This window comes from Haliotis rufescens, unplaced genomic scaffold (genome assembly GCF_023055435.1).
Source record: "Haliotis rufescens isolate VD_foot unplaced genomic scaffold, xgHalRufe1.0.p SCAF_14, whole genome shotgun sequence".
In the NCBI taxonomy this organism is placed as follows: Eukaryota; Metazoa; Mollusca; class Gastropoda; order Lepetellida; family Haliotidae; genus Haliotis; species Haliotis rufescens.
In genome coordinates, this window is record NW_025963824.1 from 32,353,510 (window position 1) to 32,369,533 (window position 16,024).

The 16,024-nt window shown below is 42.6% G+C and overlaps 1 protein-coding gene across 6 annotated transcripts in view; it reads right to left on the bottom strand.

Annotated features, from left to right (window-relative positions):
* Nucleotides 1-274: 274 nt before the first annotated feature.
* LOC124143352 (protogenin-like) overlaps nt 275-16,024 on the bottom strand; it is a 94,942-nt gene continuing 79,192 nt past the window's right edge. The window contains exons 19-23 of one of the 6 annotated variants that reach the window (XM_048395296.1): nt 14,208-14,343; nt 13,609-13,743; nt 6,835-12,412; nt 6,414-6,780; nt 275-6,121 (exon numbers count right to left, since the gene is read on the bottom strand). In XM_048395296.1, coding sequence (XP_048251253.1) covers nt 12,254-12,412; nt 13,609-13,743; nt 14,208-14,343 — 430 coding nt within the window. In that variant the 3' untranslated portion in view covers nt 275-6,121; nt 6,414-6,780; nt 6,835-12,253. Of the gene's footprint in view, nt 6,805-6,834; nt 12,413-13,608; nt 13,744-14,207; nt 14,344-16,024 lie in introns of all 6 variants that reach the window. The other 5 variants (XM_048395295.1, XM_048395294.1, XM_048395297.1 and 2 more) reach the window with 5 other exon arrangements.

The following is a 16,024-nucleotide window of genomic DNA, read 5'->3' on the forward strand; positions in this document are numbered from 1 at the left end:
TGATACGGTGTATACTTCTTACATTTGTGATGCAGTGTATACTTCTTACATGTGTGATACTGTGTATAGTTCTTACATGTGTGATACTGTGTATACTTCTTACATGTGTGATACAGTGTATACTTTTTACAAGTGTCATACTGTGTATACTTCTTACATGTGTGATACTGTGTATACTTCTTACATTTGTGATACTGTGTATACTTTCTGTGTTTCTGATACATGTCACTGGAATTCTCGACGAAATGTCTCAGAAATATAACAAAAAATGTTGTCACAATTAAATATAATTTTTATTCTTCTAAAGTTAAAAGAAAAGCCACACATTCACCTTAGACACGTAACATACACTGGTTGCCAGGTAACCTGTCATCACTTGTAGACACAAGTTATCTCCCCTCGGTTCCACACTGATTACAGGAAATGGAGGTAGAAAGAGGGATTACTACACCACTGAGATGTCGCTCTTCAGTACGTGAAAATTACTCAAGGGAGACAACTTTTAATGTTTTTCAGCCATTGCCCTTTCAACAAAGTTGTTGGTTGGTTTGGTTTGTTGGACACGCCTCACTCAGCAATATTCCAGCTATATGACGGCGGTCTGTAGATAATCGAGTCTGGACCAGATAATCCAGTGATTAATATCATGAGCATCGATCCACGCAATTGGGATACGATGACATGCATCAACCAAATCAGAGAGCCTGACCACCCGATCCCGTTAGTCGCCTCTTACGACAAGCATAGTCACCTTTTACGGCAAGCATGGATTACTGAAAGTAGAATCACACGTTGAGGCCTTATAGGTCACAGAAGAGAGGTAACATTGTCGGTAACACCCATACCTCTATATTGGCACTAGTAGCCATAAATATTTTATGACCAGATTTGGCTGATGTTATGAAACTTGATTGAAGCGTATCGATAAAGTTACATTTATTAACATTTAAACCCAAATTTTCCATGACGTTATGTAGGGACAGAGACCATAAAATAAAAATCTATTTTATGGTCTCTGATGTTGATGTCTCCTTCCAAAATGACCATTCAGTCAGAGCGCAAATATTTTTGGCACCTAAATCAAATATCAACTGCAGGATTAATTATGAAAGACACTTGCGAAGTGCTACTTGCTGAAAGATTAATATGATTGATGGAGACCAAGAAATAGAAAGGCAGATCTTATCAAAAGCAAGAAGGTTACCAGATGAAACAATAAAGAACCAGACTTGTCCGTTAGGAGGGAAGCACGTGTACAAGTGATGGCGGGTCAACTCTGACCAATAGCAGGCTAAGCAAGACAAGGCTAGCAGCATGGGTATGAATTAGGAGACAGCAAGGCAGGGCGTACCTTCCGTGATGATGGCGAAGCAGTGGTACCATCAAAGACGTGTTACTTGCCATCCTAGAAGAAAGTGATCGTTCGACAAGGCAATCGACTAGTGAATCCTATGTTAAGGTGTAGAATGGCATAGACGATGCCTTGTGAACAAGCACTCGACTCATACATCCCATGCTGCTAGCGGCGCAGAAGTAGCCTCATCGATAAGCAGCCACCCACTGATTTGCATGATGTGTTGCCAAGCAACGTTGTCCCTACAGCTGCAGACAATACTATGTGTGATGAGGATACATGTCATATTTACAAACATACATGTACATTGTTGAACATAACAAGCGACCGTCTCCATGGTAATGTTGAACCAGCCGGTGCCAGGTTCTACGTGTCCATGGCAACAAAGACAGCCAATCGTCTCTCAGTACCCCACTACTCATCAATGATTCGTTGTCCAAACTGGTCAGCTGCTTCTGTTGCCATGGTATCATCCCAAGGAACGCTGGCACCAGCTGGGATGTCTTCACAACAGTGTTATCATATAATTCCTGTTGCCAAGCAACACTTTAACTACTATATTTAATGACATTGTAGTCCTTTAACTATCTGAGCACTAAAAATGCATTTAATGCAAATAAAAATAAAATAACATGGTGAATTTAAAGTCCTCCCGACTGGCATTAATGCATACCATCTTTCTAGATTATCTTTTTATTGAACACACCCAGTGCATACACACTACAGGTTTACGCTCAGGTTGGATAGATGAATTGAAAAGTCAAAGGCCAAATACCACGATCGAAGTGATGGTCTAGAAACATGGTAAGCATTCCTTTCAACAAACATGGGACAAATAAAGTCCCTCAACTTTATCCTTGACCATAATATTCCAAAATTTCATGGTGAAGGTCACAAACACCGGTTCCGTGTGTATCACATGAACGGCTAATCTGAAGCCACACAACTATTCCAATTTTCCCTACTAGTCAGATCGTGAAATGCTGACTGCAAACATCTGGCATTTAATGCCAACAGTTTATGTGACCATAATCCTACTTTGCGAATTATACTTTTATCAAAAGTTTTAGTATCAATCCCATTTTCTTCCCACAATGTTCTCATGTCTAACATCTTTTTGTAAAGTAATTGTGTTATATGATAATTTTTAATACAGTTGTATAATATAGCTCAAGATATAACCTGATTCAAAACGACATGCTGTGTGATGAAAAACAAAGTCACAAGAAAATACTTGTCCTACCAATAACGCTGGGACGAGTCTAAATTTACTGTTACCCGACCTTAACCGGGGAACCACTCCAGGTCTCAAGTTAGGTACAAAATGTTCAAATGGGAAGTTTTTTAATGGCAAAAAGTATTTATATATAGTATAAAACGATCTGATCGTGCCTATGCTGAAGCTGGCTGAAGCTTTGTCTTTACTAAAACATATAAAAATCAGAAGGAATGTGTGCACACTCAGAAAGAAATGCGAACATTAGCGACTCGTTCTTATAAGGTGTAACCATGAAATTTTATTGTTAATGTCCTGAAGAAATATATCACATGACTAACCACGGGTCCGGGTAGTCCTGTGGGTACCCGGGTCGTACTAAGTACCCACCCAACCCGAGTACCCGAGTTACCCGTCCCAGCCCTACCTACCTATATTAAATCCTAATGACAGCGAAGAAATTATTTCTTTAACATTATACATAACCTGGAAGACAAGGTTAATAAGGCTGAAACAAAGTTGGACAAGTTAGTTTACATTCTGATTCTTTCTTAAAAAGAGACAAGGCTCAGGATATGTGCAGTCATAGCTACTTGGTTTCTAGTCATTCAAAAAACACTTCCTTAACGTCACAGTTGAAATTCCGTTTTCACAATAAAACCTTTTAACAACTAAGTACAATACGACCTCCAAATGATAAAAGACGTAAATTCTCTTAAAACATCATCACATCGAAGACGAGAAGATGCAGTCCATCTGAACCACCACTCATGTAAAGGTTGAATGGTTGTTATGGTAACCAGAACAAAACATTTACTGAACATGGCTGGGGCAAGATGGTGCATGACATCTGTCAGTTCTATAATCCCCTTCGCCAGAATCTAAATACAGGCCTAAACTAACTGACTGCCTCTGACTGAGTTTGATTTTACGCCGCTTTTAGCAATATTCCAGCAATATCACGGCGGGGGACACCAGAAAGGGGCTTCACACAATGTACCCATGTCGGGAATCGAACCCGGGTCTTTGGCGTGACGAGCGAACGCTTTAACCGCTAGGCTACCCGAACGCCCCCCTAAACTAACAGATGTCACAAACTGCTCAATGTACTCTCTCGCTTCATATGAATGTAAATACTTCCAAGGTCACGTAAATCTAACAAATCAAGTTATTTCTGAAGGTGGTAGTTCTTGCTACCTTCATTGAATTTCGCAATAACTGACAGCTATCGGTCTCCATTAAGGGGAGATAACTACCAACACTCTCATCGATGCTGACGGTACAGAACGGACGGACAAGCAGATGCGCAGTTATAAGCTATAAGCACTACAAGCAATACTGATAGATAGGCTTAATCTAGATTCATGTCAAATATAAGTTTTACTAAGTACTTACATGTTCCATAATTACAAGAAGTTCCCACAAGCGTGTTCAACCTATATGTTCTAGATTAAGCCTTCAAGTGCTCTTTACTGATCTCCCAAGCCTCAACCCCCCAGCAGCCAAACAAGTATTCCAGCCCACCTGCCGCCCAATTTTCTGGATGGTCAGTTCTTTCACTAGTTTTTAAGTCATCTTTATATGTCTGGTGTATTTAATAAAATGGTGCTAGCACAGGCTATGTAGTTTGACAGGTAGACCTGGAAAGGATATCTCTGTCAGCACCAAAGGTCGACCTTTGCACTCTACATCTACCAGCACCAAAGGTGGATCTTTGCACTCTACATCTGTCAGCACCAAAGGTCGACCTTTGCACCCTATATCTGCAAGCACCAAGGTCGACCTTTGATCTTTTTTGTGAGCACCAAAGGTCGACCTTTGCACTCTATGTCTGCCAGCATCAAGGTCGACCTTTGATCTTTGTCTGTCAGCACCAAGGTCGACCTTTAGCTCTTTGTGTGTCAGCACCAAGGTCGACTTTTTCATGCCATTTCTGTCAGCACCACAGATCGACCTTTACACTTTATGTCTCTCAGCACCACGGGTCGACCTGTCAATTAACTCTATGTACAATATAGTTGTCTGCCATACTATGGTACAGGAGAGATCAGGGAGCGCACATGCAACAGTAGCAACACAAGCGCATCGTGCTTGAAGCGGATGAAGGCCAAGAATCACAAAGCATCTACTCCCAGGATCACCCCATTTAAACGTTCCTAGTCTACCTGTGCACACAGCTATAAAATGATTCAATGATAAACTACATTCCTCTCCATACATTGTAACATTACCTGGGCGCAGACACTGAATTGCCAAATACCTGAACAACACAACCATACTAACAAGGACAGACCAATTAAATGATACACATTCAAACTGACATCATATTGTTATGAGATAAATCCTACTGTCTGTGAACCACATAGATATACACTTTAGCACAAAGCACACATATATAACAGCTCAAGGTTACCCAAAAGGTAAAGGTCACCCAAAAGGTCAAATGAGGTTTACTTAGGTCAAGGTCAGCCTTAAAAAATGAATAATCGAAACATGCACAAAAGTCAATACAATCAGATCTGTGCCTAACAGTGTGTACAATAAAGTGTCACTTACTTCTGTGGTGAACTAACAACTGAGAGCTGCTTCGGGGTTAAACATTGTTATACACTGTTACAATTGAAAAAGTGCATCCTTAGTTTCCTAGTTGCCATATGACATATTGTACACAGTTGTCTGAGGAATCAACAAAGTGGCACAATAATTGATACAAAGTAGAACACAAGTGTGTGACAATGAGGGACTGGATTTAGATTTAAAAAGGTGTATGTCCACATTGTTGTATAAAGAGTGTTGCTGCTGCTGATGCTGCTGCTGAAGTGGTGGGATGAAGGCTGTATAGGACGTCTGAGGTAGATTAACTGGAGGTACAATGTGTAATGCTATGTGTCTCACACCACCTTCTACCAACACACACCTGATCTGGTTCTACTTCCACAACCTTCCCATCCTTCTACCAACACACACCTGATCTGATTCCGCTTCCACAACTTTCCCATCCTTCTACCAACACACACCTGATCTGATTCCGCTTCCACAACCTTCCCATCCTTCTACCAACAAACATCTGATCTGTTTCCGCTTCCACAACCTTCCCATCCTTCTACCAACACACACCTGATCTGGTTCCACTTCCACAACCTTCCCATCCTTCTACCAACACACACCTGATCTGGTTCTGCTTCCATCTACCTTTCCATCCTTCTACCAACACACACCTGATCTGTTTCCGCTTCCACAACCTTCCCATCCTTCTACCAACACACACCTGATCTGTTTCCACTTCCACAACCTTCCCATCCTTCTACCAACACACACCTGATCTGGTTCCACTTCCACAACCTTCCCATCCTTCTACCAACACACACCTGATCTGTTTCCACTTCCACAACCTTCCCATCCTTCTACCAACACACACCTTATCTGGTTCCGCTTCCACAACCTTCCCATCTTTCTACCAACACACACCTGATCTGGTTCCACTTCCACAACCTTCCCATCCTTCTACCAACACACACCTGATCTGGTTCCGCTTCCACAACCTTCCCATCCTTCTACCAACACACACCTGATCTTGTTCCACTTCCACAACCTTCCCATCCTTCTACCAACACACAACTGATCTGGTTCCACTTCCACAACCTTCCCATCCTTCTACCAACACACAACTGATCTGGTTCCACTTCCACAACCTTCAAATTCCTTCTACCAGCACACACCTGATCTGGTTCCACTTCCACAACCATCCCATCCTTCAACCAACACACATCTGATCTGATTCCACTTCCACAACCTTCCCATCCTTCTACCAACACACACCTGATCTGGTTCCACTTCTACAACCTTCTACCAACACACACCTGATCTGGTTCCGCTTCCACAACCTTCCCATCCTTCTACCAACACACACCTGATCTGGTTCCGCTTCCACAACCTTCCCATCTTTCTACCAACACACACCTGATCTGGTTCCACTTCCACAACCTTCCCATCCTTCTACCAACACACACCTGATCTGGTTCCGCTTCCACAACCTTCCCATCTTTCTACCAACACACACCTGATCTGGTTCCACTTCCACAACCTTCCCATCCTTCTACCAACACACACCTGATCTGGTTCCACATCCACAACCTTCCCATCCTTCTACCAACACACACCTGATCTGTTTCCACTTCCACAACCTTCCCATCCTTCTACCAACACACACCTGATCTGGTTCCACTTCCACAACCTTCCCATCTTTCTACCAACACACACACACCTGATCTGTTTCCGCTTCCACAACCTTCCCATCCTTCTACCAACGCACACCTGATCTGGTTCCACATCCACAACCTTCCCATCCTTCTACCAACACACACCTGATCTGGTTCCACTTCCACAACCTTCCCATCCTTCAACCAACACACACCTGATCTGGTTCCACTTCCACAACCTTCCCATCCTTCTACCAACACACACCTGATCTTGGATACCATTAAGTAAGGGACCAACCAGTTAATATTCTTGAGGGGGGAAGGGTATGGGCTGGAATTCAAGAATTTTCGGGAACAAATCCATTTCATCGAAAAAATCCCAGGACCCTCAACAACATCAAATGGTAGGTCTCTAACCTTCTACCAACACACATACCTGATCTGGAACCGCCTTCGCCTACTATCCCAAGGGGTGCCATTAGGCATCCTTCTATCAACAACCCCCAAAGACCCCATATCATTATTACTGTACCGAATACCAAGTACCACACCACCACCCACCCACGACCATGGCTATATTCCCCTTTTCCCAAAATATTTATTTCTGATCCCCCGAAACTATCCAAAATTTCTGAACAATCGCAAACAGTGATAAACAGCTCTACTCCTTCAAATATGTTTCCTCCTAACAAGACAGCAACCACACTAATTAGGCTTGATCCAGTTTACCCAATATACTAAATATTAAAAGCCTAACATGGAGTTGCATGAGTGATACCAACACCCCAAGGAGAGCCATCAGAGCGTGAGTGTGCTGACAGAAGATGGTGAGAGGAGAGTGTTTTGTACTCGCGATACCGATTGTAGCTGCTCCACAGTCCAATGTCCCTAGGCTGGTCTACTGCAGGGAGGCACAGACAGGCTGACCCAGCACTACTATAAGTCGATATATTTCATTTTCTCCAGTATTGAGTAAAAGAATTTATGTCAATAAAATTCAAATTCTGTTAAAAAGAATTATGTTAAAAAAAACACCCACCATCCCTACCCTTGAAATTTCATCCTCCTAACCCCAAGTCCTGCCATCCCCCCACCCAATTATGAACCCCAAACAATTAACCACCTAGACCTCTCACCCCCAAACAATTAACCACCTAGTCCTCTCACCCCCAAACAATTAACCACCTAGTCCTCTCACCCCAAACAATTAACCACTTAGTCCGCTCTCACCCCCAAACAATTAACCACCTAGTCCTCTCACCCCCAAACAATTAACCACCTAGTCCACTCTCACCCCCAAACAATTAACCACCTAGTCCTCTCACCCCAAAAAAACTAACTACCTAGTCCGCTCTCACCCCCAAACAATTAACCACCTAGTCCTCTCACTCTAAAAAACTAGCTACCTAGTCCTCTCACCCCAAAAAACTAACCACCTAGTCCTCTCACCCCCAAACGATTAACCATCTAGTCTTCTCTCACCCCAAACAATTAACCATCTAGTCTTCCCTCACCCGAAACAATTAACCACCAAGTCCTTCCTCCACCCAAACAATTAACCACCTAGTCCTCTCACCCCCAAACAATTAACCACCTAGTCCTCTCACCCCCAAACAATTAACCACCTAGTCCTCTCACCCCAAAAGAATTAACCACCTAGTCCTCTCACCCTAAACAATTAACCACCAAGTCCTCTCACCCTAAATAATTAACCACCTAGTCCTCTCACCCTAAATAATTAACCACCAAGTCCTCTCACCCTAAACAATTAACCACCCAGTCCTTCATTCACCCAAACAATTAATCACCTAGTCCTTCCTCCACCCAAACAATTAACCACCAAGTCTTTCCCCCACCCAAACAATTAACCACCAAGTCTTTCCCCCACCCAAATTATTATCTCTCATTGTTCTCCCCGAACAATCAGCCTCCAGACCACCCACCCACGCCTTGTAAGAGCAGTCAGCCTGTGCAGTGGCTCTCCTGGAGATCCAGCCTCGAAGACTTAGAACTTTGCACCATGCCTCAAGTACTGGCCCCTAGAAAAGCCTCATTTATGTGGGGGCCAGTAAAGAAATAAAGTGGTTTGTTTGTTGGTTTCAGAGAAAATTCATACACTGTTTTATAACTGAACAAGCATCAAGAATGCAGCATGTATTTTACACATATTGAAAAAAGGACAAATCCTATTCTCTGAATAAAAGCATTTCTGTGGTAATTTCATAGATCAGTCAAAATCATCAGTTAACATAGAAATTATCACTAAACGAAGAGATTGAATTTATATCAATGGACTTGTAACCAGCAACCTTCAGACAGAGATTGTGGCTTACCATACTATTACACATATTGAAAAGAGACAAAATACTATTCTCTGAATAAAAGCATTTCTGTGGTAATTTCATAGATCAGTCAAAATCATCAGTTAACATAGAAATTATCACTAAACGAAGAGATTGAATTTATATCAATGGACTTGTAACCAGCAACCTTCAGACAGAGATTCTGGCTTACCATACTATTACACATATTGAAAAGAGACAAAATACTATTCTCTGAATAAAAGCATTTCTGTGGTAATTTCATAGATCAGTCAAAATCATCAGTTAACATAGAAATTATCACTAAACAAAGAGATTGAATTTATATCAATGGACTTGTAACCAGCACCCTTCAGACAGAGATTCTGGCTTACCATACTATTACACATATTGAAAAGAGACAAAATACTATTCTCTGAATAAAAGCATTTCTGTGGTAATTTCATAGATCAGTCAAAATCATCAGTTAACATAGAAATTATCACTAAACGAAGAGATTGAATTTATATCAATGGACTTGTAACCAGCACCCTTCAGACAGAGATTCTGGCTTACCATACTATTACACATATTGAAAAGAGACAAAATACTATTCTCTGAATAAAAGCATTTCTGTGGTAATTTCATAGATCAGTCAAAATCATCAGTTAACATAGAAATTATCACTAAACAAAGAGATTGAATTTATATCAATGGACTTGTAACCAGCACCCTTCAGACAGAGATTCTGGCTTACCATACTATTACACATATTGAAAAGAGACAAAATCCTATTCTCTGAATAAAAGCATTTCTGTGGTAATTTCATAGATCAGTCAAAATCATCAGTTAATATAGAAAATATCACTAAATGAGACATTGAATTTATATCAATGGAGTTGTAAGCAGCACCCTTCAGACAGAGATTCTGGCTTTCAGTACTGTGTACAGTACAGTAACTGTGTGTGAGCCTCCCAGTACTGCCAGAATTACCAGCCCTACTTGCTGATAAACCTGTTGACGAAGTTGACGAAGCTGTAGATGATGACAATCAGCAGTCGTTCACTCTGTAATACCTAGCAGTAAAGTACAGAATACAAACAAAAAAAAACAGAAAAAAACCCAGAAACAGTTGCTTTGAAAAAAACCAGTCAAACTTGAATACGTTTAGTTTCACTGGTATGCACTATTATTGGAGATGATGGCTATGTATATAATATATAGATGTATATATATCTATATGTAAATGAGCCTTCAAAAGCAGAAATATGGATGATAATGAAACAAGAAAGAACAGATATGAGTGGTACCGTCTAGTTTTTATCCTACACAAGCTGTGATTGGTTATTTGTTCCCCCGGGCGATACGACTTTTATCATACACATGTTATATCCACTGTGCGTTTCTGTCAGATATGCCCAGGTTCCTGACATATCACACCCTGCATAAAAATCCAACCAGACGCATATACAATATCCTGCCAACAATTCTGGTACATGGAACAAAGTTAATAGCAAAGGAGTTGTCTCCCTTGGCAGGTGAATCCCAGAGTGATTTCCCTTGGATCTGCACCAATTTGCAGGACATTCAAATGCAATAGTTTATGATCTACACTGTGAATATTTTTTTTCTAAAATTTACCAACTGTCCCCTCCCCCCCCTTTGCCCATCCCTTGTCCCCTGTTCCCCACCTCTGGCCCTACCCCAACATCACGCCTCCTACACCTAGGACAAGATAAGAGGTAAATCACACAAGGAATCTGATGACTGTTTCGTCATGCCTGTTCCTGTGCCGAGGTCCGAGATGGAACAACGTTCCTTGATCCTGATTGGTCCGTTGAGGACACTAGAGGTAGCTATGGAGACAATGCGGCAACGTCTCCACAACACAGAAGAGGTAACCACGGCAACAGTGTCTGCAATACAGACGAGGTAACGACATCGTGGAGAGCTGCACCAACATGCTCTCTGATTGGCCGACAGCAGCAACAGCTCCTCACAGCGTTGTTGTGACAGCTCCTCACAGGGTTGTGGTGACAGCTCTTCACAGGGTGACAGATGCAACTGGATGTTGGATGTGGTTGTATGCAGTATGTCTCGACAGGGAATGACTCACTGTCCTTGCTCGGTAGTCTCAACGAGTAAAACTACAAATCAGCAATCCCGCTTTCATGCACCAACACTGTAGATTCTTATGACCCAGATTCCATTCGGGAGCATATCCTTCACCCAAACACTTTATACCAGCTCACTGTATCCCCCACAATGTGCAATTACTCCACTGGAATCATTCTGGAATCCATCAGAACCATCGCAGAATTCCAACGGAATCCCAACAGAAGCCAAACAATTCTGATTCAGAATCCAACCTGAAAGCTCACAAGATCCAAACAGGCATACATCTCCATCCTAATTTAAATCTCACGTATTCCATCGGAATTGCGTCCAGCCAGTTAGGGTCTGTTATGTTGCCTGTCCTGCTTATGCACGAGTCAAACCGCATGAGTCATTTCGCGTGAGTCGGTGTGGGAGTCTCGCTCGAGGTAGATTCCCGCCAATGGTCGGGATGTAGTGTTCATGCCCAAGACACAGTTACAATTCCTGATTATAAAGAAAACTTGCAGTGAGGTAAGAACTATACACATCGGTCTCTCAATGTTGTTGCAGCAGCTTCTCGACTAGTCTCTCCTAATATCATCAGTAGTTTCAAACATCTGTAATAATTGACATGAGACCTTTGAAAATATATTCGGGCTAAATTCCTTCTGTGGTACCTGAATCTGCTGTTGATATGGTAGAACTCGGACAGATGACACATTCCAAAGTCTCAACAAGAGTTACTTCCCTTGTCTAAAAGACTTACAGGTTTAAAAGAGGAATCTCGTATTTGAGAAGATGGCTTGATACCAAGAAGTGTTAACACCTTTGATACGAAGTTATCTATTCATGAAGGAGTTGTTTCCCTTGGATATTTGTGTTAAACAACATTGAGGCCCCGACATTGAGACGTCGACGTCATCACTTGTCACTATGGCAATAGTTAATTAGACGATGCCTCGGAGTGGTCAGAGTGAATAACTGACGACAATTAACCGGCTGCCGGATAGGGGATGGCAACATTGGCCATTCAGTCATGTCATCTCTGTACAGTGAGGTAGCAAGGAGCTGGGGTCAAGGTCACAGCTTAACATGCCGTGTCGTGGGTCAGCTGTGTCGTGATGTCATCAGTCGTCGCTGTGTCGTCCGACATCTCTTTTGTGCCATCTGTTGATGTCGAGCGGCTGTCGCTGCCGGTGGAGTAGCTTCCGTCTCGCGGTGCCAACAAGGCCAGAAGCTCTTCAGCCTAGGGGAACAGAAATGAGGGTACTTTTAAAACAGCATTACAGTAAAATCTCAGCATGTCAGTTTAATGCAGAAGATTTGTGTGTTTTATACTATGAGCAACATCCAATGCCATCACAAACATGTACATACCATGACATCAGGCACACGCACATGTACACACCATGCCATCAGGCACAACATTACACACCATACCATCAGGCACACACACATGTACACACCATGCCATCAGGCACACACACATGTACACACCATGCCATCAGGCACACACACATGTACACACCATGCCATCAGGCACACATGTACACACCATGACATCAGGCACACACACATGTACACACCATGCCATCAGACACACACACATGTACACACCATGCCATCAGGCACACATGTACACACCATGCCATCAGGCACACACACATGTACACACCATGCCATCAGGCACATACACATGTACACACCATGCCATCAGGCACACATGTACACACCATGCCATGAGGCACACATGTACACACCATGCCATCAGGCACACACACATGTACACACCATGCCATCAGGCACACACACATGTACACACCATGCCATCAGACACACACGCATGTACACACCATGCCATCAGGCACACATGTACACACCATGCCATCGGGCACACACGCATGTACACACCATGCCATCAGGCACACACAACCCCACTTACACGGTAGCTAGGAAACATACCTGAGTATTTCACCCATCGCTGTATACACGACCCCCTAACACGGTTGCTAGGAAACATACCTGAGTATTACACCCGTCACTGTATACACGACCCCCTAACACGGTTGCAAGGAAACATACCTGAGTATTACACCCGTCACTGTATACACAACCCCCTAACACGGTTGCAAGGAAACATACCTGAGTATTACACCCGTCACTGTATACACGACCCCCTAACACGGTTGCTAGGAACCATACCTGAGTATTACACCCGTCACTGTATACACGACCCCCTAACACGGTTGCAAGGAAACATACCTGAGTATTACACCCGTCACTGTATACACAACCCCCTAACACGGTTGCAATGAAACATACCTGAGTATTACACCCGTCACTGTTTACACGACCCCCTAACACGGTTGCTAGGAATCATACCTGAGTATTACACCCGTCACTGTATACACGACCCCCTAACACGGTTGCTAGGAAACATACCTGAGTATTACACCCGTCACTGTATACACGACCCCCAACAATGTTTGCTATGTGTGGATCTGTGTTACTTGTATCTTCTGTTTCCTTGGCAACAGGTGCTGGTTCTTGCACTGTTCTGGGCGGAACTTTTTCTCTCTGAAAATAAGGAAACCGTTCCAGTACAGGACATATTCATACACCAAAAGTAACTGTTTCATTGAAATTGAGTATGGAGGCAATTTGACATAATGGTATAATTTGAGTTGATGTTATTGTAGTGCTTGAGTTACTTGTGAAGATACGTTTGTCATGATAACGTTTGTGATGATGTTTCTTGTCATGTTTGTGATGATGTGTGTGATGATGTTTGTGATGATGATGTTTGTGATGATGTTTATGATTACGTTTGTGATGTTTGTGATGATGATGTTTGTAATTATGTCACTTGTGATGACGTTTACGATTATGTTTGTGATGATGTCATTTCTTTATGTGTTTGTTTGTTTGTTTGTTTGTTGCAGCACTCAGCAATATTCCACCTACATGACGTCAGTCTGTAAATAATCGCGGCTGGACCAGACAATCTGATGATGAAGGTGATGATGTTGGAGGGGACTTACCTTGCAGGCACAAGTTGTGGGTGTGGTTGGGGATCCAGCCTCGACAGCTATGGTCTGTGCAGCCTGACTCTCTGCAGCCAAGGCATGGTGTCTGTAGAACTGCCTGGGGAAACACACGCCACGCCTCATTAGTTCACTGTCAGGGGTGGGATGAGGCAAAGGGTACATTATTGGTTCACGAGGACCAAATCAATGATATCTTATTTATGAAGACTAAAAATACTGTCACAAATTCATCAGAGGTCATTTTCCATTCTATGAGTGAGTGAGTGAGTATGGTTTTATGCCGCTTTTAGCAATATTTCAGCAATATCACGGCGGGCGACACCAGAAATGGGCTTCACACATTGTACCCATTTCGGGAATCGAACCCAGGCCTTCAGCGTGACGAGCAAACACTTGAACCACAAGGCTACCCGACCGCCCCTCCGTTCTATGAAACTTCCATGAAGCAAAACATCCACTTACTCAACAACCTGACTTATTTTAACAGCAATCATGGTTATTGATGTATATTCTATTGCAGAAATGTACCTTTAACTACTTTGTATGTAAATACCATAGGCCTTTGCCCTTCTCAGTGTCATGAAATAAAGACTGATGAATAGGCCATAGTGAGTGAGTGAATGAAGTTTGGTGCTGCTTATGACCACAGTCGACAATATTCCAGGTATATCATGATAGCCTGCAAATAATCAAGTGTGGACTGGACAAACCAAGGATTGATATAATGAGCAGCGACCAATAATTGGGATCAATTCCAAATATGTCAGTCACAGACACAATCAGGATCAATCAGGATCAGTCACAGACTCATTCAGGGTCAGTCACAGACTCAATCAGGATCAATCAGGATCAGTCATAGACTCAATCAGGGTCAGTCACAGACTCAATCAGGATCAATGAGGATCAGTCACAGACTCAATCAGGATCAGTCACAGAATCAATGAGGATCAGTTTCAGATTCAATCAGGATCAGTCACAGACTCAATCAGGATCAGTCTCAGACTCAATCAGGATCAGTCACAGACTCAATCAGGATCAGTCTCAGATTCAATCATTATCAGTCACAGCCTCAATCAGGATCAGTCAGGGTCAGTCACAGACTCAATCAGGATCAGTCTCAGATTCAATCATTATCTCAGGATCAGTCATAGACTCAATCAGGATGTCAGGATCAGTCACAGACTCAATCAGGATCAGTCTCAGACTTAATGAGGATCAGTCACAGACTCAATCAGGATCAGTCACAGACTCAATCAGGATCAGTCACAGACTCAATCATTATCAGTCTCAGATTCAATCATTATCAGTTACAGACTCAATCAGGATCAGTCTCAGACTCAATCAGGATCAGTCACAGACTCAATCAGGATCAGTCACAGACTCAATCAGGATCAGTCACAGACTCAACCAAGACAGTCACAGACTCAATCAGGAGCAGTCTCAGACTCAATCAGGATCAATCACAGACTTATGAGGATCAGTCACAGACTCAATCAGGATCATTCAGGATCACTCAGGATCAGTCACAGACTCAAACAGGATCAGTCACAGACTTAATGAGGATCAGTCACAGGCTCAATCAGGATCAGTCACAAACTCAATCAGGATCAGTCACAGACTCAATCAGGATCAGTCTCAGACTCAATCAGGATCACTGAGGATCAGTCACAGACTCAATCAGGATCAGTCACTTCACAAGTTCGTAATCAGGCATTAACAATTCATCAGCTATGGGCTGAAAGGACGTTATCAATGAGTGAGTGGGTAAGTACAGTTTTATGCCACTTTTAGCAATATTCCAGCAATATCAC